The 25,188-nt window shown below is 34.9% G+C and overlaps 1 protein-coding gene across 1 annotated transcript; it reads right to left on the reverse strand.

Annotated features, from left to right (window-relative positions):
- Positions 1 to 18,370: 18,370 nt before the first annotated feature.
- On the reverse strand, positions 18,371 to 20,417 carry LOC124825385 (alpha/beta-Hydrolases superfamily protein). Its single transcript, XM_047297987.2, has 2 exons — positions 19,884 to 20,417; positions 18,371 to 18,799 (listed from the first exon to the last, which is right to left on the reverse strand). Exons 1-2 carry the CDS (start codon positions 20,415 to 20,417, stop codon positions 18,371 to 18,373), a joined length of 963 nt encoding a protein of 320 aa, XP_047153943.1.
- Between the last annotated feature and the right edge of the window lie 4,771 nt (positions 20,418 to 25,188).

A 25,188-nucleotide genomic window follows, 5' to 3' on the forward strand; every position in this document is an offset into this window, starting at 1 on the left:
CTAACAGAAAGTCTACTTCTGGGTATTGTGTATTTCTTGGAGATAATATGGTAACATGGAGGAGCAAAAGTCAAGATAAAGTATCTCGTTCTAGTGAAGAAGCTGAATTTTGAGCTCTTGTTCAAGGAATGTGTGAAGGACTCTAGATGAAAATCATTTTCGATGATTTTAAAGTAGTGTTGTCAAAATGAGTTGTAACCTGTGAGCCAACCCGGCTCACCACGGGTTTGAGCCGAGTTGGGTTTGAAAAAAATGTAATTTTTTTATGCGGGTTAATTTTCAACCCGGCTCACTTAGAACCCAACTCACCGGGTTGAACCTATGGTGAGCCGGGTTGGCTCACCAACCCACCTAATTTAATTTAATTATTTATAATTTTGTATTTCAATATTATTAGTTAACATTTTTTTTATTATATTGTAGATAGTGATAAAGAAGATGTTTCAAAAGAGAAAAATATTATAGATTTATCTATTTAAGACTCTAATATTATAAATGGACAAGTAAGACAAAAATTAACAATATTAAAAACTTATTTGTTCGCCTTTTGTACATGTTTGGAATTACGCTTGGATTGTATGATACTTTATTTTATTTTGAAATTGTCTTTAGAGTTTAACATCGCTTTAGAGTGATATTTATTTAGATTTGAATTTAAAAAAAATAATTTTTTTGTTTTATAAAAAACTTATAATTAAATGAGTTAGTGAACCAACCCGTTTAACCCACCAACCCGTGGTGGGTTGAGTCGGGTTCAAATTTTTTCAGCTCGCTAATAAGTGAGCCAGACTGGGTTGACTTACTAAGTGACCAACCCGTGGTGGGTCGGGCCGAGTCTAGCCGGGTTACCCGTTTTGACAGCTCTATCTTAAAGTTAAGGTGGATAACCCTATGCAACTACACTATGACAATAAGTCTGCCATGAGCATAATCCATAATCCAGTACAACATGACAGGACAAAACACAATGAGATTGACAAACATTTCATCAAAGATAATCTAGACATAGGCTTTATGATTACAACTCATGTTCCTATAGAACTTCAGATAGTAGACATTTTCACAAAAAGGGCTCCCTCTCGGTAGATTTCAAGATCTAGTAAGCAAGTTGTGAATGATTGATATTCATTTACCAAGTTGAGGGGGAGTGTTGTAATTAGAAGAAATATCTATAGAATCTTCTTAATTAGAGAAAATATCTATAGAATCTTCCTAACTAGAGAAAACATGTGTATGATCTTCTAGATTATTTTGTTTCCTTATTTCCCTTTCTAAAATATTAGATTGCTACAAATAGAGGTAAGAACAATGTAATTAATATGAACGAAAATAATAAAATCATTTTTTCAAGGTTATGTTGTTTGCCACAAGCGTGAAGATGTATAATCAAATGTACAAAACAGAAATTATTAGTCAGTATTGTTTCAATCCATTCTTTACCGTACATAAATTATTATTTTTTTATTTCATTATAATAAAGTACATATTTTTGAAGTATTTTTTTCAATGGAATTTGTCTAGACAATGATTATTGAAAGAATGAAGATACAAAAAACAAAGCGACAACCTTTGGAAGCGACAGATTACCTCAATTTCTTCCAACCTAAAATTTTTTCATTAGAGCATTTGTTAAGATGTTAATTTGTAAGTACAGGTATGACACGTGTATGAATCTCGCTGTGGATTTGTAAGTACATGTATGACACGTGTGTGAATTTGTTAAGATTTGAATTTCTAAGTACATGTATGAATCTCGCTGTGGAGGGGGTATCACCTTTGATTTCGCTTAAGAGGTCTACTTGCCCTATGAATCTCGCTGTGGAGGGGGTATCACCTTTGATTTCGCTTAAGAGGTGTACTTGCCCTATGGATCTCGCTGTGGAGGGGGTATCACCTTTGATTTCGCTTAAGAGGTGTACTTACCCTATGAATCTCGCTTTGGAGGGATGTATAAACCTTGTTTTTCTTTTTCTTTTTTTTGAATTCTTTGGTGCTAGAATGAAAACTAAGCTTTAGTGCCAGAATGAAAACTGGGCTTTGGTGCCAGAATAAAAACTGGGCTTGAGTGCCAGGATGAAAACTGGCCTTTGGTGCCAGGATGAAAACTAGGTTTTTTTTTTTAATTCTTTGGTGCCAAAATGAAAACTGGGCTTTGGTACTAGGATGAAAACTGGGCTTTGGTGCTACCAGTGACTATGACGACTATGATGGAGTTACCGGTGACTACGACGACGACTAGGATGCCAGGAAGGAAATTCTGGAGCTAGGGTTTCTGGATGATGGTTATAACTACTCGAAGTTAGGTTTTGGGAAAGTGTTACAATAGCAGAACCAGAACGCGTCAAAGCTAGTAGTGCACGATACTTTGCGATTAAGGGTGAAGCTTGAAGCTTCCTTCTCCACCGAATTGGGACGCAAGGAGAATTCATTGAGATGCAAAGAGAAGTTACGGAGGCGTGAAGTGAAGTAGAGACACCGGAGAAAATGAAAATGACGAGAAGATGAAAATAAGAATTGAAGTCGCAAATGAAAAAAACAGCCGGAAACTTTTTGCAAATCAAAAAAACAATTAATCTTAACTGTCGTTTTATTTTTACCGCCAGAAATTACCTGACGTTTACAAAACCGCTTGAGAAAAACCTCCATTACAATATCTTATTTTTGTAATGACTTTTTTTTATTCAAAATGAATATTTTTTGTAAAGTAAAGGTTCATGAATTCATGTGATCCATAGATTTTTGTAACCTTTTTAATATAGGAGTTTTTAGCTATGTTAATTTTTTTAACCTCAAACCATGTCAATGAGAAAAGCCAAATTAACAAGTTACAAAATACATTTTTGAAAAAGTTTTTGCAACGAGCTCTTATTTTGCATTTTAATGTTTTTCTTTATATGAAGTATTTTTCTCTTGTTCTTCCTCTCCAACCATCTGTGTAACGTGATGCAATGATGAAAGATAGTGTAGGTTTTTACTATTAGTGCAAAGGTGCAGTTAGTAACTGTGGGGGATGCAGAAAGGAATAACATAAAAAAAGCTGCCTGAGGCCCGAGGTTTGGTTTGGTATTTACAAGGCCCAAATCGATATTTGTTTTTAGTGTTTGCTTCCTACAGCTGCATATTGCTGTATGCACTCCCTTAATTTTGAAAATGAGATTTGCATCCTTGATGGTGTATTTCAGTTGAGATTTCCGGGGTACCTACTCTGGGAAGCCTCCAAAATAGAGCAAATATGATGAATTAATAACAGAACATTGAAGATTTGAAGTCGCAATCCAATAACATCTATAACGGGGATTTGTACAATCTTTAATTATTTGTTTTCAATGTTAGTTCAACATTAGGTTAAATGCTAAATTATACATTTGAGAGTAATGAAAATGAGTGAAAGTACATTCTCTATCATCACTATCCCTTAGACCCATAATCATCACATAGCAAATTGGCAACAATTAGAAAGGAATTCCAAGTTCCTAAAACATCAGAACTTAGAATATTTATAACAGAAAAAAGGGTAATCAATCAACCTGGTAGTACAAAATCAGTCCTCTATTCCGGACTGTAGAGTAGATTTTTAAATTAAAACTTTTATAAATATCAAACATTTTGAAAACTTAAGAAAATTAATTCTGAATTAGTCAATTTTAAATTTCAATTCAAAATATGAAAAAATATTAAAAATAAATAATTCATAAAAATAAAAAAGAAATTATGAGAGTACATGAAAATCCCACATATGACTAGTGGATGCTAATGGCCCAAGTTGATGGAGGTTTGAACTCCTTTCTTTGTCTTCTTTATAAATTTAAATGGAAAATATAACCCTAGTTGATATTTGTATGAAAAATATAAAATTCATAATTATTTCATATATCAAATACTTTATAACAAATTAAATGTAAAACATATACCAATATGATTAGAAGAGTTATATAATTTTTTTAAATTTTTATGCACATATTAAATCAATCAGGTATCAATCGAAAATTATATCAGTTAATTTATCAGTATAATGATTTTCTTTTAAAAAAATATAAATCGATGTTATCTTCTCTAACATTTCAATGAATCACTCATTGATATAAAAGATCGTAACATAGAAGAATCAGTTTCCAACCAAACCTTTTAAAAGCTCTTCCTTCAAGCATGCACCAAAGCATAAATAGTCTCATAAATGCAGCCTCGATAGAAGTTTGTAGTAATAAAAAAACTGAAAAACTATTCACATATTCATTCTAACTTCCTCTAAATATCATCACATGAAGCCAAATAAAAACAAACTTAGTTGCACCATTAATATTTACCTTACATTACCTCACATCAATTAATTAACTGATAGAACTTTCCATGTAGTTGATTCAACTATTAAATAAAAGTTGAGGTCTTTGTTATTTTTATGCTAAATAGAATTAAAAAATATTCAAAATTTAAATAATGACAAATACGATAACATGTATCATGAAAAAATAATACACCATAAAAATAAATATAAGAGTTAAATATGCTTTTAGTCCCTAAACTATCAAGCGATTTTGGGTTTCATCCCTCTTCGAAAGATTTGTTCATTTTCGTCCTCTTAGTTTTGATGTGGCAAACGATGTTATTTTTAATCCTTAAAATTGAACGATGTTAAGTTTTCTTTGATGTGGCAAACGACGAGCCCACGTGTGATGCCATCTTCCCTTATATGTGTGTGCCACATTGTTTTTTTTTTCTAAATGTCACCAACCCAGAAACGCTTATATTCTCCAAACAGAAACCCTAATCCTCCTTTGCCGCTAGTCATGTCGCGCCGTTGCAAGGCTGTCACTGCCGAAAAACTGCCATCAACACCACGAATCCTTCAAGCTCACATCGGACCACCACCATGAGTAATCATTTGCCACCATCGCGAGCCTCTACAGCCTCCATCATCAGATCGCGCAAGCAACCCCTAAGTTGTTGCGAGTTCAAAGCGTGAGCATCCTCCTGCGCGAACCATTCTTCATCGTCCTTCACCGTCAATGCCGCCGTCAAGACCACTCAGAGCTTCTTTTTCACGTCGCAAGCGACGTCGTTCAACCTCCTGTGGTTCAATTTATGACTAATTGGATTAGACACTAGGTTAGTGGTTACACAGAGCAGGGAATTCGTGTAATATAATATGATTTTTTGTTTTATTCTATGTCTTTGATTCAGAAATGTTCATTTTGTTGGCCCTTCTTTAATGAAGAAAATTGCTTCCAGTGAGAAGAACTTGAGACTGTAATCAAACCCTTCAATTTTTTAGGGCACGAGGGGTTAAATCCAAACATTGAGGGGTATTGCTTTTTATTTAAGTTTCCTCCTCATCACCCAGCATACAGTGAGTTTTGAACATTTGTACATTGATAAAGAGTAAACAGGTTCTTGTTGCAGTCTGCAACTTTTGATCATTTGCAATTTGGGAATTTGAAGAAAGACCTCAGTTTGGTTGGCTTGTGTAGAGTAGAGTAATGTCGGTGGTGATGATGGTGTTGTATGGCCGGAGTGGATTTATTCTACAGATAGGAGGCTGCTTCAGGCAACGGTAGTGAAAGCCGATGTGGTGGTGGCTACGGACGACAGTGGAGACTTTATCAGAGGTGATGGACGTTGCCCCGTTGAAGAGTAGTAAAAGAGAGAAAAAAAAAGAGAAACGTGGCAAGGAAAGCTAGCATCATAGGTGGTTTGCCATTTGCCACATCAAAAAAAACTTAACGCCGTTCAATTTTAAGGACTAAAAATAAAAGTTTCAAAACTAAGATGACGAAAATGAACAAACCTTTCGAAGAAGGACGAAACCCAAAATCGCTTGATAGTTTCGGGACTAAAAACATATTTAACCCTAAATATAATAAGTTTATAATTTTCTAATAAAGTTAGATAAGAAATCAAAAATAATTAATGGAATGATTGTAAGTTTACAAAAATGAAATTTTGGAATGATTCATCCACTATTTACAAAAATTATTTCATCCATAAATTAAATTGTGTATATATTTTGTTCATGCCCTTTATGAAAAAATAGAGTATAAAACGTCATTTAAACAAATGTCATCAAAGTCTTTCTCATGTGATAAACAAAGTTCTGTAGGGAATTGAAGAATCAATAATTCATATCTTTGAAGGATTGAAGAGCTTACATTGGCTGATCACTTTCTGCACATCAAGGTGTATTGCACCAGATCAGTTTTCATTTGCAATCAAGTCTGATTGTTGTTCCTTGTTGTTGTTGGCCAGGAAGAAGGACTTAGAGGAGTTCTTGTGACTTAGAGTGAGGTATCTCTAAGGGTTGACATAAAGAGGATTGTTCTTTTTAGGTGTATTTACTATAGTTGATTTGAAGTTGAGAGAATAGTACATTGAGAGGATTTTCTCTGTATCTTGCTTGTAAGAACTCAATCAATATAGTGGAAACATTTCAATCTAAGGTTGATTGAAAAAAGACTGGATGTAGGCTTGGCCGAACTAGTATATATCACTATGTGAATCTCTCTTCCCCCGCTCTTGGTTGAGACACTTAGCCTATCTTTTTCTGCAAATCTAATATTAGTAACCTTCTCTCTAAATCTTTTCTTGAAATTACTGTATAGACGTCTTAAACCTAACCTATGTTCCACACCTTCTAAAATTTAATAAAAAAAAAACTTATTTATAGACTCTACAAATAATGAATTAGTATTTATTACGTTTTCAATTATCATAATCATTAGTAATTTATAATAAAAATGTTTGTACCTTTTGTTCATTACATATGAAGACCCAACGCATGGTTTGATATCACCTATATCATCCAATAATGAAAAACCATCTCCAAGTTTCTTTGCTTTCATTTTCCACAACCACAAACGAAAGGAGAAACCACCAACAATTAGCCACTTATTTTCAAGTGGTAGTCATAAACACTTATAGAAGATCTACAACCACCTAAAAACTTTTTCTTAAAACAATCCAAACAAGTAAAAGATTTTAAACCTTGGCTGCAAATTTGAACTAGGTTGATTAACTTGAATCTTACTGGTAGTTCATCAAGACACTCTTAGTTCAGCCATATAATCAAATAATGACATATTGGTTTTGGTCCATCTTCCTCAAGTACATCAAATGCCTATGTTTTGCCTCCAATGTCATTCATGTAGTGATTCCATTACTATATGACTTCTTAATATCATCAATAATTTCATTTGTTGTTATATTCTCCACATGTCTAAATTTTCACATCACAACTTTTGACTCTCATTCTTTATTTGCATTTCTGTTTGCAAAATTCTCCTACATTTATGCACATTAACTAGTGTTTTAACTCTAAATGTATATGTGCCACTCACTTTACTTACCAACATTACAAACCCACACCTTGTCTCATAGACAACCCGAACTCTATCATGGTCATTTTTGACAAATTCAACTTCTCTCCCATTGAACACAAAATGCTCCATAATAGTTTCTTTGAAGTCTTTTAAGGAAGAAATTTCATCCCAACTTGAATTTGAAGTGTTTGCACTTATCTTCAAATCTAAACTTGGAAAATTTCTAAACATAATCACCATAACCATCCACATTACTAACTAACTCTTTGTTATTGATCTTTGTCTATTTCATGAATGTCAACAATTTTACTTATGTGAAAACTACCCAAACCAATATCTCACTACTAACATCACCAATATCTTTTAATTACGCCCATACTTCTATATGATGGATCTTCCTTTCCAAATCCATCATCTACATATGCATGTCTTATTCATTATCATCAGGTTGGACATCTTTAATTGGCCCATCATCTTCACTAACACCAACAACCTCTTCATCCTTAATTCCAGCTTCACCAACGTCATTACTAACTTGAACAACCTCTTCATCCCTAATTCCAGCCACACTACCATCATCATTAATAACAACCTCTTCATCCCTAATTCCAGCCTCCTCACCATCATCACTAACATCGATAACCTTTTCATCCACAATTCCAATCTCACCACTGTCACCAGTAACACTAGCAACCTTCTCATCCCAAATTCAACCTTGCTATAAAAAATATTTATACCATCATCATATACATCCTCTATTCAAGACTAACTACCTTTATAAACATCCTTCACATCATGAGCTATACCATCACCTCATTATCATTTAGTCCATTAATTGTATTACATTTAACAAACTCAATTATTTGTGTTTCATTAACAACTTTATTCAACATAAATTTTTACTTCCACTTTATTATATTTATAGTTTGTCAACTCTAAACCATCCTTATCGAGGTAAAATTATTTCAAGTTTTTCTCATCCTTCCTTTCTTGGAATTCCACCATAGTTTCACCTTACAATCATATTTGAACTCTCTCATTATCCCAACTGCTTCACAATATGATCGCATAAGATCCACCTCATAAACAAAATACATTTTTCACCTTCCTTGTAATGCAACACTAGAGATCTTTTTAAACTTTCCTATATGATGAAAAGCTATAGAGAAATCATTTCCTACAATTTTATTCATATTTCATTGTACTAAACAACAAAAAAATCTCTAACTTTATTATCATTCATAAATTTCCAATGAAATTTACTCCCAACCAAAGAAATAACAAATAAATCCTAATAATAACCTCTCCATGAAAAAACCCCATTTTTGAACTAAAACAAATAAAATAACTTAGCTAAATTGTCTGAACCAAATTTCTAATGCATATAACAAAATTACACAATAACATCTTTCACGATAACAACAATAACTCATGTCCATATTTAAGACAAACAATGACAACACAAAGCATGGAAAGCTTTTTGTGTGTGAACTTTCTTCAAACATTAGATATATAAAAAGAAATCAAACAACGCCTATGAATGAAAGGAGCGAATGTGAAATTTTTCTAAGTAAAATACGTTAAAAGCTAGAAGCCACATATAGTAACATGTTCAATATATATTATAATATATAGTAGAACTTCGTTTTGTTGGGTTATTAGGCTCCCTTCCTATGTGCAGAATAGGCCCAAATAATGTGGACCATTATGTCTCACTAGGTTAAATAGAGATGGATCAGATTAGTAGGGTACAAGAGAGTCATTTGAAGAGAGGCAAAAACCAAGTGAGAGAAAAAGAAAGAGAGAAAGCCTTTCTCGCAAAACCCTAAACCTGCACTGGTGTTTTTGTCGATGTGAAGTCGTTCACTGTTGGATCAAGTTGATTTTTAGACAGTGGCTTCTAGACATATGTTTCTTCATTCTGACTGTTCGGATTGTCAATCAGATGTGTAGTTTGGGAGAAATCAGTGTCGCACCAGTAGCCCTATTTTTGGAGAATTTTCATCTTCTTTGTTCTCATTTGTAAGCATTTGTGCTTAGTTAAATTGGCTTATTGAAAACACCATTTGGTGTTATTATTGAAGACTTTTTTGTACCCTATTATTGATCATAGTGGATTTTTCTTTGGTCTGGACGACTCGTGGTTTTTACCTTTGCATTGAGGGGTTTTCCACGTTAAAAATTGTTGGTGTCTCTTTGTGCTTTGGATTCTATTTTTGTTCTATTTGTTTAGTGCTCCTCGCAAGAAGGGGGATTGGATTTATGCTGCGCAATTACTCTTTTCTAAGTTGTAATATTTTTTGGCCATTTCCCCATTAGAGTGACATTGAAGCTCTTTGGATAAGGGACTATTTAGTTTGCGTGAATGATGGAGGCACATACAAAATTGATTCATTTGAATGGAGAAAATTATCACCTATGGAAAGGCAAGATGAATGACTTTCTATTTGTGAAAATTTTGCATCTTCCTCTTTTTGCTTCCAATAAGCCGAAATCCAAGTCAGATGAAGAATGATATTTTGAACATCAACAGGTATGTGGATTTATTAAACAGTTTGTTGATGATAATGTTTATAATTTTGTTGCTAACGAGACACATGTGAGAAGCCTATGGAATAAGCTTGAGTCCTTGTATGCTTCTAAGTCAGGGACTAATAAATTGTACTTACTGAAAAATTTTGTGGAGTTGATGTACAAGGAAGGAACTCTTGTTTCAAATCACTTGGGTGAATTTCAAGGATGTTATGGTCAATTAGTAGGAGTGGGTATAAAATTTGATGATGATCTATTGGGTTTATTCCTATTAAACTCTTTACCGGATTCGTGGGAGACATTTTGGGTTTTTATGATAAGTGTTACCCCTAATGGTGATATTTCTTTGAAAATGGCAAAGAATGGTGCACTTAATGAGGAGATGAGAAGGAAGACACATGGTACTTCATCTCATTCATAAGTGATTATTATAGAGAATAGGGGGAAAAGCCAAAAGAAAGAACAAAATAGTGGTAGAGATAAAAGTAGGAGCAAGTCCAGGTCTTGGTATAAGAATGTGGAGTGTCACTATTGTCACAAAACAGGGCATATAAAGAAGAACTATATTTTTTTGAAGAAAGAGAGCAAAGAAAAAAAGGGTATAAGCAAAGAGAAAAAGATAATGATGATGGTGATCGTGTTACTACTACTACATGTGGTGACCTTGTTTGTGTTCGTAATTATGATACTATTAATCTTGTATTTAATAAGAGCATGTGGATAATTGATAGTGGTGCTACACTGCATGTTACATCCAAGAAGGAGTTCTTCACATCTTATACACTTGGTGATTTTCGAGTATCGAAGATGGGTAATGATGAGGTGTTTAATGTTATTGGTGTTGGTGATGTTTACTTGGAAACCAACATGGGGGTGTAGTGTTGCTTAGAGAAGTTAAACATGCTCCAAATGTTCGTTTTAACTTGATTTTTGTGTAGGTACACTAGTGCAGAAAAGGCTTTAGACGTCCGTTCTTTTGGCCTTTTGACGTTCGACCTTCCCCCCGACGTCTTTGTGGGTGACGTTACTCCGACGTCGGGGGTCCACATCGGACGTGTATATAGACGTCCGATGTGTCAGGCCCAACGCCTATCCAGACGTCCAGTGTACACCTCGGACGTCCACGTAGACGTCCCACGTGCCCGTCAGACGTCCGCGACGACCACCTCCTGAATTGTTTTATGGTAGGGCTAGGGTTGGACGTTCGTTTGTGCACTACAAGACGTCCGTTTGTGCACTCGGTCGACTGCTTCTATAGATAAGGCGGAGCGTCCTTGGCTCAGCATTTTAGCACACAGGGCTTCAGCCGGCGCTACTACAGCGCTTCGCTAACTCGAAGCCTCTCGGTAAATCTAGCTTCGCTAACGCTCGGCTAAGTCTTGAACCGTCGCGCTTATCTTGCTCCCACTTCCTCGCATCTGCGTTCGTCAAGCCAACTTTACTTTTTGGGAGGTGAAACTGCGGTTGAAGCGGACATTTCGAAATGACAGCATCGAAGATCCCCCCTACTTGCAGAAATGAATGGATCAGAAGGGGGGGCTGGGTTCTATTTCCGGGCTGGGCGGGAGGTGAAGGCTATAAGATTGCCCTCCCGGTAAGGAAGAGAGGAAAATGGTGATGTCATCTAAATAAGTGAAACTCTCGACGTCCATTGTGGGGGGGACGGACGTCTAAGAGGCTGGACAATCACCTCTTCAACTCCCCTCTGTCAGCTCCTTAAACGTCCGTTGTGGAGGGGGCCAAACGTCTATAATATTATAGACGTCCGGCCCCCTCCACAACGGACGTTTAAGGGGCTGAAGACAATTAATTCTTCAACCACCCTGTCAGCACCCGAAACGTTCGATATGGGGGGACGGACGTCTATATAATTGTAGACGTCCGTCCCCCTCCACAATGGACGTTTAAGGGTCTGAAGACAATTAATTCTTCAATCACCCTGTCAGCACCCGAAACGTCCGATATGGGGGGACGGACGTCTATATAATTGTAGACGTCCGTCCCCCTCCACAATGGACGTTTCGGGTGCTGACAGGGGGGTTGAAGAGTTAATTGCCTTCAGCCCCTTAAACGTCCGTTGTGGGGGGGGGGGGGGGGGGGGGGCGGACGTCTATAATAGTATAGACGTTCATCCCCCTCCACAACGGACGTTTAAGGGGCTGAAGACAATTAACTCTTCAATCCCCCTGTCAGCACCCGAAACGTCCGATATTGGGGGACGAACGTCTATATAATTATAGACGTCCGTCCCCCTCCACAACGGACGTTTAAGGGGTTGACAGACAATTAATTCTTCAACTACCTGTCAGCACCCTAAACGTCCGATAAGGGGGGGGGGGACGTCTATAATTATATAGACGTTCATCCCCCTCCACAACGGACGTTTAAGGGGCTGAAGACAATTAACTCTTCAATCCCCCTGTCAGCACCCGAAACGTCCGATATTGGGGGACGGACGTCTATATAATTATAGACGTCCGTCCCCCTCCACAACGGACGTTTAAGGGGCTGACAGACAATTAATTCTTCAACTACCTGTCAGCACCCTAAACGTCCGATAAGGGGGGACGGACGTCTATAATATTATAGACGTCCGTCCTCATCCCCAACGGACGTTTAGTGCGCTGAGAGGGGAGTTAAAGCGTTCATTTGTTGAGCCTCTTAGACGTCCATCTACCCAGGACGGACGTCTATAATATTATAGACGTCCGGGCCCTCCTAAACAGACGTTTAGTGGGCTGACAGGGGAGTTGAAGCGTTCATTTGTTTAGCCTCTTAGACGTCCGTGTCCCTCCCACGAACGTCTATAATATTATAGACGTCCGTCCCCCCGCACAAAGGACGTCTAGAGTTTCACTTATTTACGAATATGCCACCAGTCAATTATTTACGTTAGGGATTTTGTGGACGGACGTCTATGGGGGGACGTTAAAAGCCAATTCTGCACTAGTGGTACTTGATGATGGTGGATATGATAATCACTTTGGTTCTAGAAAGTGGAAGCTCACCAAAGGTAACTTGATTGTGGCTAAAGGGGAGAAAAACTCTAAGCTTTACTGGACAAAAACTTTGGTTGCTAAAGATAGTGTGAATGTCGTGTATATGGAGTCATCTTTGTGGCACAAAAGGCTTGGGCATATTAGTGAAAAGGGGACTTAACTTCTTAACTAAAAAGGATGTTCTCTCAGTATTGAAAGTGTAGAGTTGGAGAAATTTTCTCACTACAGGGCTGGTAAACAAACTAGAGTATCCTTCAACAAGCATCCTCCCTCTAAGAAGTCAAAGTTGCTTGAATTGGTGCATTATGAAGTTTGTGGCCCATTTAAGGTAAAGTCTTTTAGTGGTGCACTTTAATTTTTAACTTTTATTGATGATAGTTCCATGAAGCTTTGGGTTTATGCACTACAGAGAAAGGACCAAGTGTTGGACAAATTTAAAGAATTTCGTGCTTTGGTTTAGAGGTAGTCAAGCAAGAAATTGAAGCGCATTCGTACTAACAATGATGGTGAATATTGTGGACCATTTGATGCTATTGTAGACAATATGGTATTGCACATGCGAAGACTCCTCCAAAAACTCCTCAACTTAATGGTTTAGCGGAGAGGACGAACAGGACATTGATTGAAAGAGTTAGGTGTATACTTTCTGAAGCAAAATTGCTTAAGCATTTATGAGGTAAGACATTGCTTACAACAGTGCATGTTATTAATCTAAGTCCTGCAGTTGCTTTGAACTCCGAGGTGTCAGACAAGATTTGGTTTGACAAGAATGTTTGATGGCAACCCCTTTAGGGACTTCCCATCCAAAGAAGTAGCAACTTAAGACTAAGAAAGGGAAGTTGAGTAAACAAAAGGATCTTTTCTTTCTAAGTCTTAGAATGTTCTCTTTAACTAAATCCATTTACATTGTTTTGTAGGACATTAATAAGGCTAGGAAGTATGCCTACACATCCTAGGAAACTTGCCAAGCAAGGGAGCATAAAGGAGAGAAAGGAAAATACATTTTTCAGCCAAGTCGTGCAACTACTTTCCTTTTAAGCACATTTTAAATATTTCCCACGTGAAACACAGCCATGACGTGCATCTTCTTTCCTTTGAAGCACATTTTAAGTACTTCCCTCGTGAGACACACCTAGCTGGTAACTTCATGCACGTTTGAATGTATCAGTAGCTTGCTAGGCACACTTCTCTTACTTTATAAAAGAGAGGTTATCCTTCTTGTAAAATCAACTTGAATTGTTATAGTGATATGCTGCTGAATTGAATCCAACCAATATTTCTTCGAGTTCAACCTTAGAGCTGCTTTAGCTTGTTTTCCTCTAGCTCCCTTCCCCGCTGGAAGGCTATTTGAGTTAGAAACTCTCCACACACACATCCAAACACAGTGAACCATTTTCACAAACACCTTGCACGCGTCATTCATCTTCAACCAAATCTTCATTCCGTTGCCAATTCTGGATCAAGGAGCCGCTCAAGTCTTGAAGATTGGAGTCGCTTCTATCTATGTTACTTATGATCATTTGTGTGTCTTCGGCTGTAAAACATTTGTTCATGTTCCAAAGGATGAAAGATCCAAGTTTAATGTGAAGACAAGGCAATGCATCTTCATTGGTTTTGGTCAGGATGAATTTGGCTACAAGTTGTATGACCCCAATGAAAAGAAAATTGTTAGAAGTCGTGATGTGCAATTCATGGAAGATCAAACCATTGAAGATATTGATAAGGTGGAAAAGTCTACACCTAATCAAGTGGTTGATTTTGATCCAATTCAGTTGTCTATTAATGATTTGGATATTGATGTTCATGATGATGAACAACATGATGATACTGATAATCAGCAGATTGGAGATGGATTGAATGTTCCCATTGATAATGTTGATGAAGAGGAACATGATGTGTCGCAAGGTGAGAGTTTTGTGATGTACCTGAGGTACCTAAAGCTCAACTAGAAGATTTGATAGGCCAAAACAACCTTCTAAAAAGTACTCTAGTAATGAGTATGTGATGTTGACTGATTAGGGAGAACCTGAATGTTATGAGGAGGCCATTGAAAGTGAAGAAAAGAAAAAGTGGTTGAATTCAGTGCAGGATGAGATGAAATCTCTGCATGATAATCACACCTATGACTTGGTGAAGTTGCCTAAGGATAAGAGAGCCTTAGAGAATAGGTGGATTTTCAGGGTGAAGCAAGAGAGCAATTCTACATCTACCAGATATAAAGCTAGATTAGTGGTGAAAGGCTTCAGACAAAGAAAGGGTGTTGACTTCAATGAGATTTTTTCACCTGTGGTGAGGATGACATCCATCAGAATTGTGTTAAGTTTAGCTGCTACTCTAGATTTGGAGGTTGAGTAAATGGATGTGAAGAGATCTTTCCTTCATGGTGATTTGGAGGAAGAGATTTACATGAAGCAACCATATGGTTTTCTTGTTGAAGGCAAGGAAGACTATATGTGTAGGCTACGAAAAAGCCTATATGGTTTGAAGCAGGCTCCGAGGCAATGGTATAAGAAGTTTGAGTCTGTTATGTATGCGCAAGGCTACAAGAACACTACTTCTAACCATTGTGTTTTTGTCAGGAAATTTTCTGAGAATGATTTCATTATACTGTTGTTATATGTTGATAACATGCTTATTGTTGGGAAAGATGTATCCAAAATTGACAGATTGAAGAAGTAATTGGGCGAGTCATTTGCCATGAAAGACATGGGAGCATCTAAGAAGATTCTTGGTACAAGTATTACTCATGATAGAAAAGAGAAGAAACTTTGGCTATCACAGAAGCACTACATTCAGAAGTTGTTGCAAAGATTCCAAATGGAAAATGCTAAAGTTGCAAGTACTACTCTTGCTACTCATTTTAAGTTGAGTGTTAAACAAAGTCCTTCAAATGAAGCTAAGAAGATAGATATGAGCAAAGTTCTTTATGCTTCTGCGATGGGTTGTTTGATGTATGCAATGATATGTAAAGGCCTATTGTTGGTACAATCAGTAGATTTCTGTCAAATTCAGGTAGAGAGCATTGGAATGTTGTGAAATGGATTTTGAGGTATCTTCGTGGTACTAGAGGTTTGAGGCTTTGTTTTGGAGGTGATAAGCCAAGTTGGTGGGTTACTCAGATTCAGATATGGCTGGAGACATTGATTCCAAAAAGTCCACTTTAGGCTATTTGATTTAGTTTGCAGAGGGAGCCTTGGCTTGGCAATCAAAGTTGCAAAAGTGTGTAGTGTTGTCTAGTACTGAGGCAGAACTCATTGCACTTACTGAAGCATGTAAGGAGTTGTTATGGGTGAAGAAATTCTTGCATGAGCTTGGTTTTGTGCAAGGTAAATACTTGTTGTATTGTGACAGTGAAAGTGTTATTCATCTTGGTAAGAATCCAACTTTTCATTCTAAATCCAAACATATTGATGTGAGGTATCATGGATACATCATATTTTGGATGCTAAGCTATTGGAATTAGCTAAAGTTCATAGAGATGATAATGGTGCTGATATGATGACCAAGGTATTGCTAAGAGGAAAGTTTGAAGTTTGTTGTGAGATCACCGGTTTGGCGACTATCTCCACATAGTCGTGAGGGGGAGATTTGTTGGGTTATTGGGCCCCTTCCTATGTGCAGAATAGGCCGAAATAATGTGGACCATTATGTCTCACTAGGTTAAATAGAGATGAGTCAGATTAGTAAGGTACAAGAGAGTCATTTGAAGAGAGGCAAAAGCCAAGTGAGAGAAAAAGAAAGAGAGAAAGTCTTTCTCGCATAACCCTAAACCTACACTGGTGCTTTTGTCGTAGTGAAATCGTTCACCGTTGGATCGGACTGCTTTTTGGACAGTGGGTTTCAGACATACGGTTCTTCGTTCTGACCATTTTAGAGAAATCAGTGTCGCACCAGCATCCCTATTTTGGAGAATTTTCATCTTCTTTGTTCTGATTTGTAAGCATTTGTGCTTAGTTAAATTGGCTTATTGAAAACACCATGGTGTTATTATTGGAGACTCTTTTGTACCCTATTATTGATCATAGTGAATTTTTCTTTGGTCTGGACGATTTGTGGTTTTTACCCTTGCATTGAGGGGTTTTCCACGTTAAAAAATTGTTGGTGTCTCTTTGTGTTTTAGATTCTATTTTTGTTCTATTTGTTTGGTGCTCCTCGTAGATTCTCGCAAGAAGGAGGATTGAATTTCCACGTTATTACTCTTTGCTAAATTGTTATATTTTTTTATCCTTTCCCATCACGTTTACCACACGAAAATACTCTATTGTCATTTGCTACAAAAGACATTTTACATTCTTTCATGAGACAAAATACATATATACTTTTAGTTGAGGGATAAAACACAAATTTTTGTATATAGTTTGAGGATAAAAAATACATTTAACACTAAAATTAAATTCGTAAAATGCATTTAAAAAGTTGAAAACATTATCAAAGTAAAAACGACAAATATGATTATATAGTAAATAAAATTAAATATCAAATAACATCTATTAAAGAAAAATAATATACTACAAAGAAGTTTATAATTTTATGACAGAGCACACCAAATCAACAAGAAGTCAAGTCTAGTTTGTGTTATATATATATATAAAAATAAAATTATGGATATGATCCACATATAATGTAAGTGACACTAAAACTAACACATAAGTACTAATTTTTGTAGTGTGAAGACTTTAACAAAAAATAATAATAATATTAACTAACCTAAAAAATATTATAATTAAATTAAATCCATAAATAATATTAGCAGATAATGCACAAGTAGTAATAAGTTAAACAGTTGTTCATAATTTGGAGATGAAAAATAAATAAAACATGGTCATATTATAAACATTTCTAAGTTTTTTAGTATTTTTTTAACAATAATAATATTTTAAGACATAAAATTTTTACATTCATTTAACAGTATTCTTTATTATTTTTTACTTTTTAAATACAAAACTTTTTATAATTATTTTACCTTTGTATTATAAGTCAAAATGTAAAAGTGTGTCATTTTATTCTTATTCTTCTCCTATCATTATTCTTCTTTGTAAATCTCAAAGTTTAAAAGTTTGTCTATTATTAGCTAGACCTATGATTGGTTATTTGAGTTATTGGTGGAAAACATCTACTCCACCTACATTACAACTTATAACTAGGTAATACATATCTAACAATGAGCTCTACCATTATGCATAAAGGGAGTGAAAGAAAGGTACTGACCTAATTTTAGTTTTATTCTTTAACTTTCATAATTCATCAAATTGAGTTGATAGAAGTTTGGGTCATTAATTTCTAGTGTTTTTAAAGCCAAATTCAACGTGTTTATAAACATCCACTAGTAAGTTTGGACCATTTAATTTACAGTAAAAAGAACAACTTATGAATGATGTTAAAAGAAAAGTCAAATATAACTCATAATGTTAACTTATAACCATACACATGATGACATAGTTACAGAACCTTAGAATTACCAAAAAAAAAACCTTTCTTAAAGTTTTCAGAATCATGAAAATTAACCCAAAGAAGTTAAAAAGGGGTAACTCAACCAAGAATAAAGTCCTTGGCAATATTTACAACAGCACTAGCCCTATTAGGATCCACCATGTCAATATCATGGAACCCCACTTGGTCAAAACGTGCTTCCACTTGCACCCCACATTTGACCAACATGGTCACGAATTCTTGTTGTCGATCCACCATGATGTCGCCATTGAACCCTACAACAAGACACTTCGCCACCTTCTTAACATTATCATGGTGTGGTCCCTTCACCATAGGGTTGCAATACCTATGGTCACGATCTGTCCCTTTAGGCAAAGCCATACTCCACAACAAGTCCAACACTGGCAAAGGTAATACTTGATCTGCTGCAAACTTCAGCTCTGATCCTGTTCTCTTCTCCCCTCCGAACATGGGTTGGTTCAGGACCAAACCACGAATCCTTAATGGCCTCAAATCTGTGTCAGCAGTCTACATGAAAGCATTTCATTAATATTTCTTGCATGTTTTCATTTTATATGCATGCATGAACACTTATTTTGTAGTGATTACTAGCTTTTATGTTCCTCAGACATCAATCTTTTTCCATGCAAAATATGTTTAGACTTATCAATAGTTTAGGTTTCTTAATCAAAACATGGACTAAGTTGGGATATAGTTGCAACTGTATGTCACATTACTAAACGAATATTCATTATGAGAGACTTTTATACCAAAAATTAAACAAATCACAATTCTTATTCTTGAATTATTAATTTCATTAACAGTTGTCTAACTCAGCTCGGCTCAAGTTGAAAATGATTGATGCAACCAAAAAATTTGTATCAAAACCAACTTTATGTAGTAAATAAAAAATTGCTCAGCTTAATTAAAATTAACAAATATTTAGTCAAAGAGTTATTATAAATTTCTTGAAATACGTTCAATTCCTATCAATGAATAAATAAAAACTGACATTTTGATTGATCTTAAAAATGAATGAAAAATATTTTTTTAACAACTTTTTTAATAATTTTTTTACAACTGTTTATATGGTAGTTTGTAATCATCAAAAAGTTATTAAAAAAAGTTGTTAACATATTAATAATATTACTTAATTATTCATTCTAGTTCCTATAGTTTCACAAATCCTTACTAAATTTATTGTCGAATCAATAACTAATTTGACTCTATTATCACTTACATATATACACTTATAATTTTATCATTTTAGTTTCTGACAAAATTCTCTATAAATAAATAGAAGAGAAAAAATGAAATAATTTTTTTTTTGTTTAAGTTAAAATTTGTTTGTATGCAAAATAAAATAAAATCTAGATATATATTACATGAGAGAACTCCTAGATAAATTATGTATAAACTATTCTAATTTATACAAAAAAATTTTGTGTCATTTTTTTATCTTTTAAAAATATAAAGAGGTATATCTACTAAATACATCCTTAGTATAATGAAATATCCTATGAACATGGAATAAAAGTTAGTTAATTATAAAAATGAAAAAGAAAGAGTTGTGAAACGACATTATGAAAAGTGGATTTGCATGGAAAAAAACCTGCATGGAAACGTTGAAAGCTATATTGGCACCACAATCAGAGCCATATAGGTAGCATCTAGAAGGGTCCCCATAATCTTTTAACCATTTCTCTCCATTGGGGTTGTTTAATTGGTTCTTCACCCACAAAACGGCGTCGTATGCGTCTTGGTACTGTGTCGGGAGACGATGCTCCGGAGCAAGGCGAAAAGAGGCGGAGACAACGATGGAGGGGACGTCATCGGCGATGTGCGAGCACTTCTTATGGCTGTCGATGCCGTTAGGGCTGAAGAGCACAAAGCCACCGTTGTGGAAGTAAATGACGATGGGCAAACGCGCCACCGTGTTGTCGTTGGAAGGGAGCTTGGTGGGTCGAAAGATTCGGACCCATGTTTTCTTTTCGGCGTTGATGGTTACATCTTTTGAAACGACGGTGGTTCCGGGTGAAGGCTCAGGGTTGGCCTCCACGGTTGGTGATTTTGATAATAAACGTGTGATGGTGCCGTCGGGGTTCTTGCTGAAGCCAAGGTGTGCGTAAGGGTCGAATGCAGACATTTTTGTTCTCTTTTGGTTTGTTTAAGGAAATGATGCAGTATTTAATCGTATGCTGTTGGATAAGTGCATGCACGTAACCTCGTACGCGAGTGGGAATTTTTCTTACTAGATATGATAGCTTGGCCTAACATGTGTAAGGTTTTGCACCAAGTGAATTGGTAAAATCAAGTGTGTATTTGGAAACTTCAAAATTTAGCTATTTATTTACTTTCTTAGTTTTTCTATAACTTGGGAAAGTTATTCAAATATGCTATTATTGTCTTTGCCTTAATCGTTCATGAGTCGATTATCTAATTATATTAAGGAAAAAATGCATGTACATTGGCTAGATCAGTTACTTCTAGAATTAGCTTTGTAGATGAAGCATGCAAAGGCAAAAGATTGAAAATTCACTATTTCACATAGTCACTTACTCGCTAAGTGGATAGGCAACAAGCGCAACCTGATCTCATGATTTACGATATTTTTGCTAACAAGGATTGGATTGGATTGAACGATTAGGGTAAGTGCATGGTGAGGTGTGATTACCTTTTAATCCAAATATATTCAATTAGCATAAGATAAGAAGTTAGTTGGGAGTTAAAAAGTAGATAATGAGAAGAAAAAGAGGAAGTGAAAAAAAAAAAGGTGAAAAAAATATCAATTAAGTTGTTTTCAAGATATTATGATGGCGTGGGAAGCTAAAATTTATTTCTCATCCGAGAATGTATATTAGTTAAGAATATTTCTAGTTGTCGAAAGCAAAAATTAAAAAACTATTCAAATAGGCTGTAAGTTCTACTTTTTTTAACATTTTCTTTATTTTCCATAATGATATAATTATCATTTTCTTGCTTTTACTTTATTTATTTTCGGTATCTCTCCTCTTCATACACAAAATAGTACATTTATTATTGCTTACTAGCAAAACATAACGCAAGCATGTTTGGTGTCTACTCCCAAGTAATGTTGTTCAAGAAAGATAAATGACATGTAGTAACGATTCAAAGAGTTGGAAGAACTTAAACAAACTTAAGAATGTGTTTCTTATTTAAAATCTACTTTTAGATTTTTTTTAGGCAAAATTATCTATTAAATTATCTTAATTAATTTCATTTCATTTTTACATTGTTCTCTAATTTCAACTCGTGTTTGTTTATTTTATTAGAGATTTCATCTCCTCAAAAGGTTAAATCCTAACTTCGTTAATAGTTATGTAGTTCAATTTAAACAAAAGTTCTAGTTCCTCATCAAAATATATCCAGAAAAGATTTCAAAACTCATAAATCAAAACGTACCGAAAAACAAAATTGAGCAAAAAAAACATGTCCTAATACAAATTCATTAAATAAAATAAAAATAAGAATAAAACATTAATCATAAATGAGATAAAAGTAGGCTTAATATCTCTTTTGGTCCCTGAAAAGAGGGGGATGTTCAAATCCGTCCTAACTTTTTTAAAAAGTTAAAAAGGGTCCAAACTTGTGAAAAAACTGTTTAAGTTAATCTTTTTACGGCGTCAAATTTTTAACGGTGCAACTGCCACCCTAGACAAAACATAATGACGTGTCTAGTTTATGTTATTGTGTGGCAGTGTGAGGTTAAATGACATGTAAAATTTAAATTTTTTTTAAAAAATTTTTTGACAGAGGGTAGGGGCTTCTTGCTCTAAAGAAGATGCAGATGTTGATGGCGCGATGAAGACTGCGACGAAGGGTTTTCTTGCAGGTTCGAAGAGTTTGATGTGCTGGTGGCGAATCTTGGTCAGGTGATTTTCGCGAGAGGATTGGATGTTTTTTATTTGCGATAAACTCGCGATTAGGGTTCCTAATTTGGGATTTTTTGTTCTGCGATTAGTGGTAGGCTTAAAACTTAGAGTGATATAACAAGAATAAAAAACAAAATACGAGGGTGTTGAATGTGTTCAATGAATGTGAGATTTAAAACTATTATAGGTTTTAGTTATGGTGGTGGAAAGTTATATTTATGTGGTCCTCTGCTATTAAAACTGTTCTTATCAGTGGAGATATGGATAATCTATTTTTCCTTTTTGCATATGGATTATAGTAATTTAAGCCCTTGTTATCAATTATACACTTCTTGATTTTTCTACTTTGTTTGTTTATGAAATGTCTCTTTCCTGTATTTGAAATCCAGAGCCTTAATTACCATCTTATTGACTAACTTCACATCAATGTGCATATTTTCACTTCCCTTAAAATGCCAAGGATTGCATCTTTGTATTAATGATTATTAGATATTTCTCATGCCCACTTTGTTGTCTTTTCATTCATTAATAGGTAAACAATTCACAAGAGTCCAGTTTTTCAATTCTGAAGCAAAAATCGCCATTGAAATTTTACATACCTCAGTGTTTGGGATTTACTTGGTATTGAACTTTGTTCTGCTTCGTGGCATTTTCTGTCTCTGTTGATTCTACTTCAGGACTAGAACTTATTGCACATATTTGTTGCAATAGTTTAGCATAAGATCAAAGTAATATTAAGGTTGTCTTCAAAGAGATAAACTAGATCCATTATTCCCAAGAAACAAACTTGATGATATAAAATGTTCAAGACATTAGTCATAACACCGCAAGTGCATTACATAGAACTTCAAGAAAAGAACAAACCAAAGAGCAAACCTTTTTCTAACATCAATATAATTTTGTTAAGTGTAGAACCCAAACAGTTCTGTCTCAGAATTACTCATACAAAATATGGAAGAAAAGAAGACCATTGCTAAATTTTCTTCTAGAAATAGCAAGTATATAAGATTATCCAAATTTAAAGTAAAAGGCATAAAGTTACAGTTAGATGAAATTGATTCAAATTACAATAACTTAATAAAATTAAAAGGATTACCCTTCATTGTCCAGGAATGAGATTATATTTTCCAATATGCATCCAGCTTCACATACCAATATTCCACTAACCTAAAGAAGACAATGGTAGAAACTTCAAAATTAAGTATACAAACTTGTCTTTTTAATGTTTGACATTGACATTAATTCTAGGGAGATAATTAATAAAATTCTGATACAAATGGTTGTTGCAAGGTAACTATCACAATTATATGTTGTTTCCTCTTAAGAGGAGAAACTACTGCATTGAAATGTGCTACATATGGGCATTGTTAATGATGACTCACATGGTTTTGCTTTTATGCAGAAACAAATTTTTTTTTATTTTTTTAATGGTTACAATCTAATTCAATCCAATATCCGAACACATTTATATTTTTACAAAACAAAAGACTGTAGGAAAGGGAGAGGTACTGAATTGTTGATATGGTTTAAGATAATTGGATTCTAGTTTTTAAATGATGTATATGTTGTACAGTGCTCAACAAAAATAAAGTTCCCAAAACAAGTAACGCAAGAAGATATACACTAGAGGAAAGAGATAGTTCATAAGTCATAACAAATATGCAGGACAAAACATCCCAAATTAGGAACCCTAATCGCGAGTTCATCGCGAATAAAAAACGTCCAACCCTCTCACGAAAATCACCCAACCAAGATTCACCATCAGCACATCAAACTCTTCGAACCTGCAAGCAAACTCTTCATCGCTAGTCTTCATCGCGCCATCAACATATGCATCTTCTTCAACGTAGAGCAAGCAGCCCCTACCCTCTGTCAAAATATTTTTTTTTTAAATTTAAATTTTACACGTCATTTAACCTCACACTGCCACGCAATGAAATAAACTAAACACGTCATTATGTTTTGTCTAGGATGGCAGTTGCACCATTAAAAATGTAACGTCGTAACCAAAAAGGATTAACTTGAACAGAGTTTTTTCACAAGTTGTTACCCTTTTTAACTTTTTAAAAAAGGTAGGACGAATTTGAACATTTCCCTTCTTTCTTGGGACCAAAAGAGGTAATAAGCCATAAAAGTATTAGTATACAGACATATGAGATTCAATGAATAGAATCTACCAAAACCTCTCAAAAGAAGAACTCTATAATAAAAGAAAGCAAAGAGATGCAAAAGAAATGGAATCACTATATGTGTAAGACACTCAAAAATTGAGTATTAGATGTGGTAGAGTATTTTAAATAATGACACTCCATTATTTTATTTCAAAACTATCAAAAGTATAAATAGATTTTTCTAATAAGGAGTTTCATTATTTAAACAGTTTTATCTCTCTAAAACTACTACCTTCTTTAAAATTTCCTCTGTCTTCTCTCTAGAAATTATAACTCCCTGCTCATCTATGGAAGATCAAAGATCGCCTAATGGATCCTTGATGCGTGATTTTCATTTCTAACCGATTCATTTGAGTTATAGAGTTTCTACCATTTTTCCATAAATTTTGGTGTCTTTTCATGTAGAGTTTTCTTCACTCATTTGGGGTCTGAGTCTCCTCAAAGACTCTATGTTGATTGGTGGTACTAAGGGTATACTTTAATCAAATTGTCCTGAATTGTAGGAACAAATAGAGATCTTAGAGTCGTAGAAGAAATTTTAGAGTTCTTAGAACCGTTGGAGCATCAACCAGGTAAGGGAAGCTAATTTATTTGATTTTAATTGGTAGACATGGTATATTTGATGTTTGAATGATGATGTGGTGGTCAATTTGTGAAATTTAATTGAATCGTGAAATTTGGTATGTTCAGTTGCTTACGAAAGTGGTGTGTTGAATTGAAAACTTATGAATGATGGTGTGTACTCGGTTTGTTGATGTGAAAGTTATTTCTTGAGGAATTTGGGAATGTAAATTTAGTAAATTTGAGTTGATGTGTTTTTACAAAACATTGATTTGGAATAAATTAGAAGAAG

The sequence above is a fragment of the Vigna umbellata genome, chromosome 11, assembly GCF_029865625.1.
Source record: "Vigna umbellata cultivar VRB3 chromosome 11, Vumbellata_1.0, whole genome shotgun sequence".
NCBI lineage: Eukaryota > Viridiplantae > Streptophyta > Magnoliopsida > Fabales > Fabaceae > Vigna > Vigna umbellata.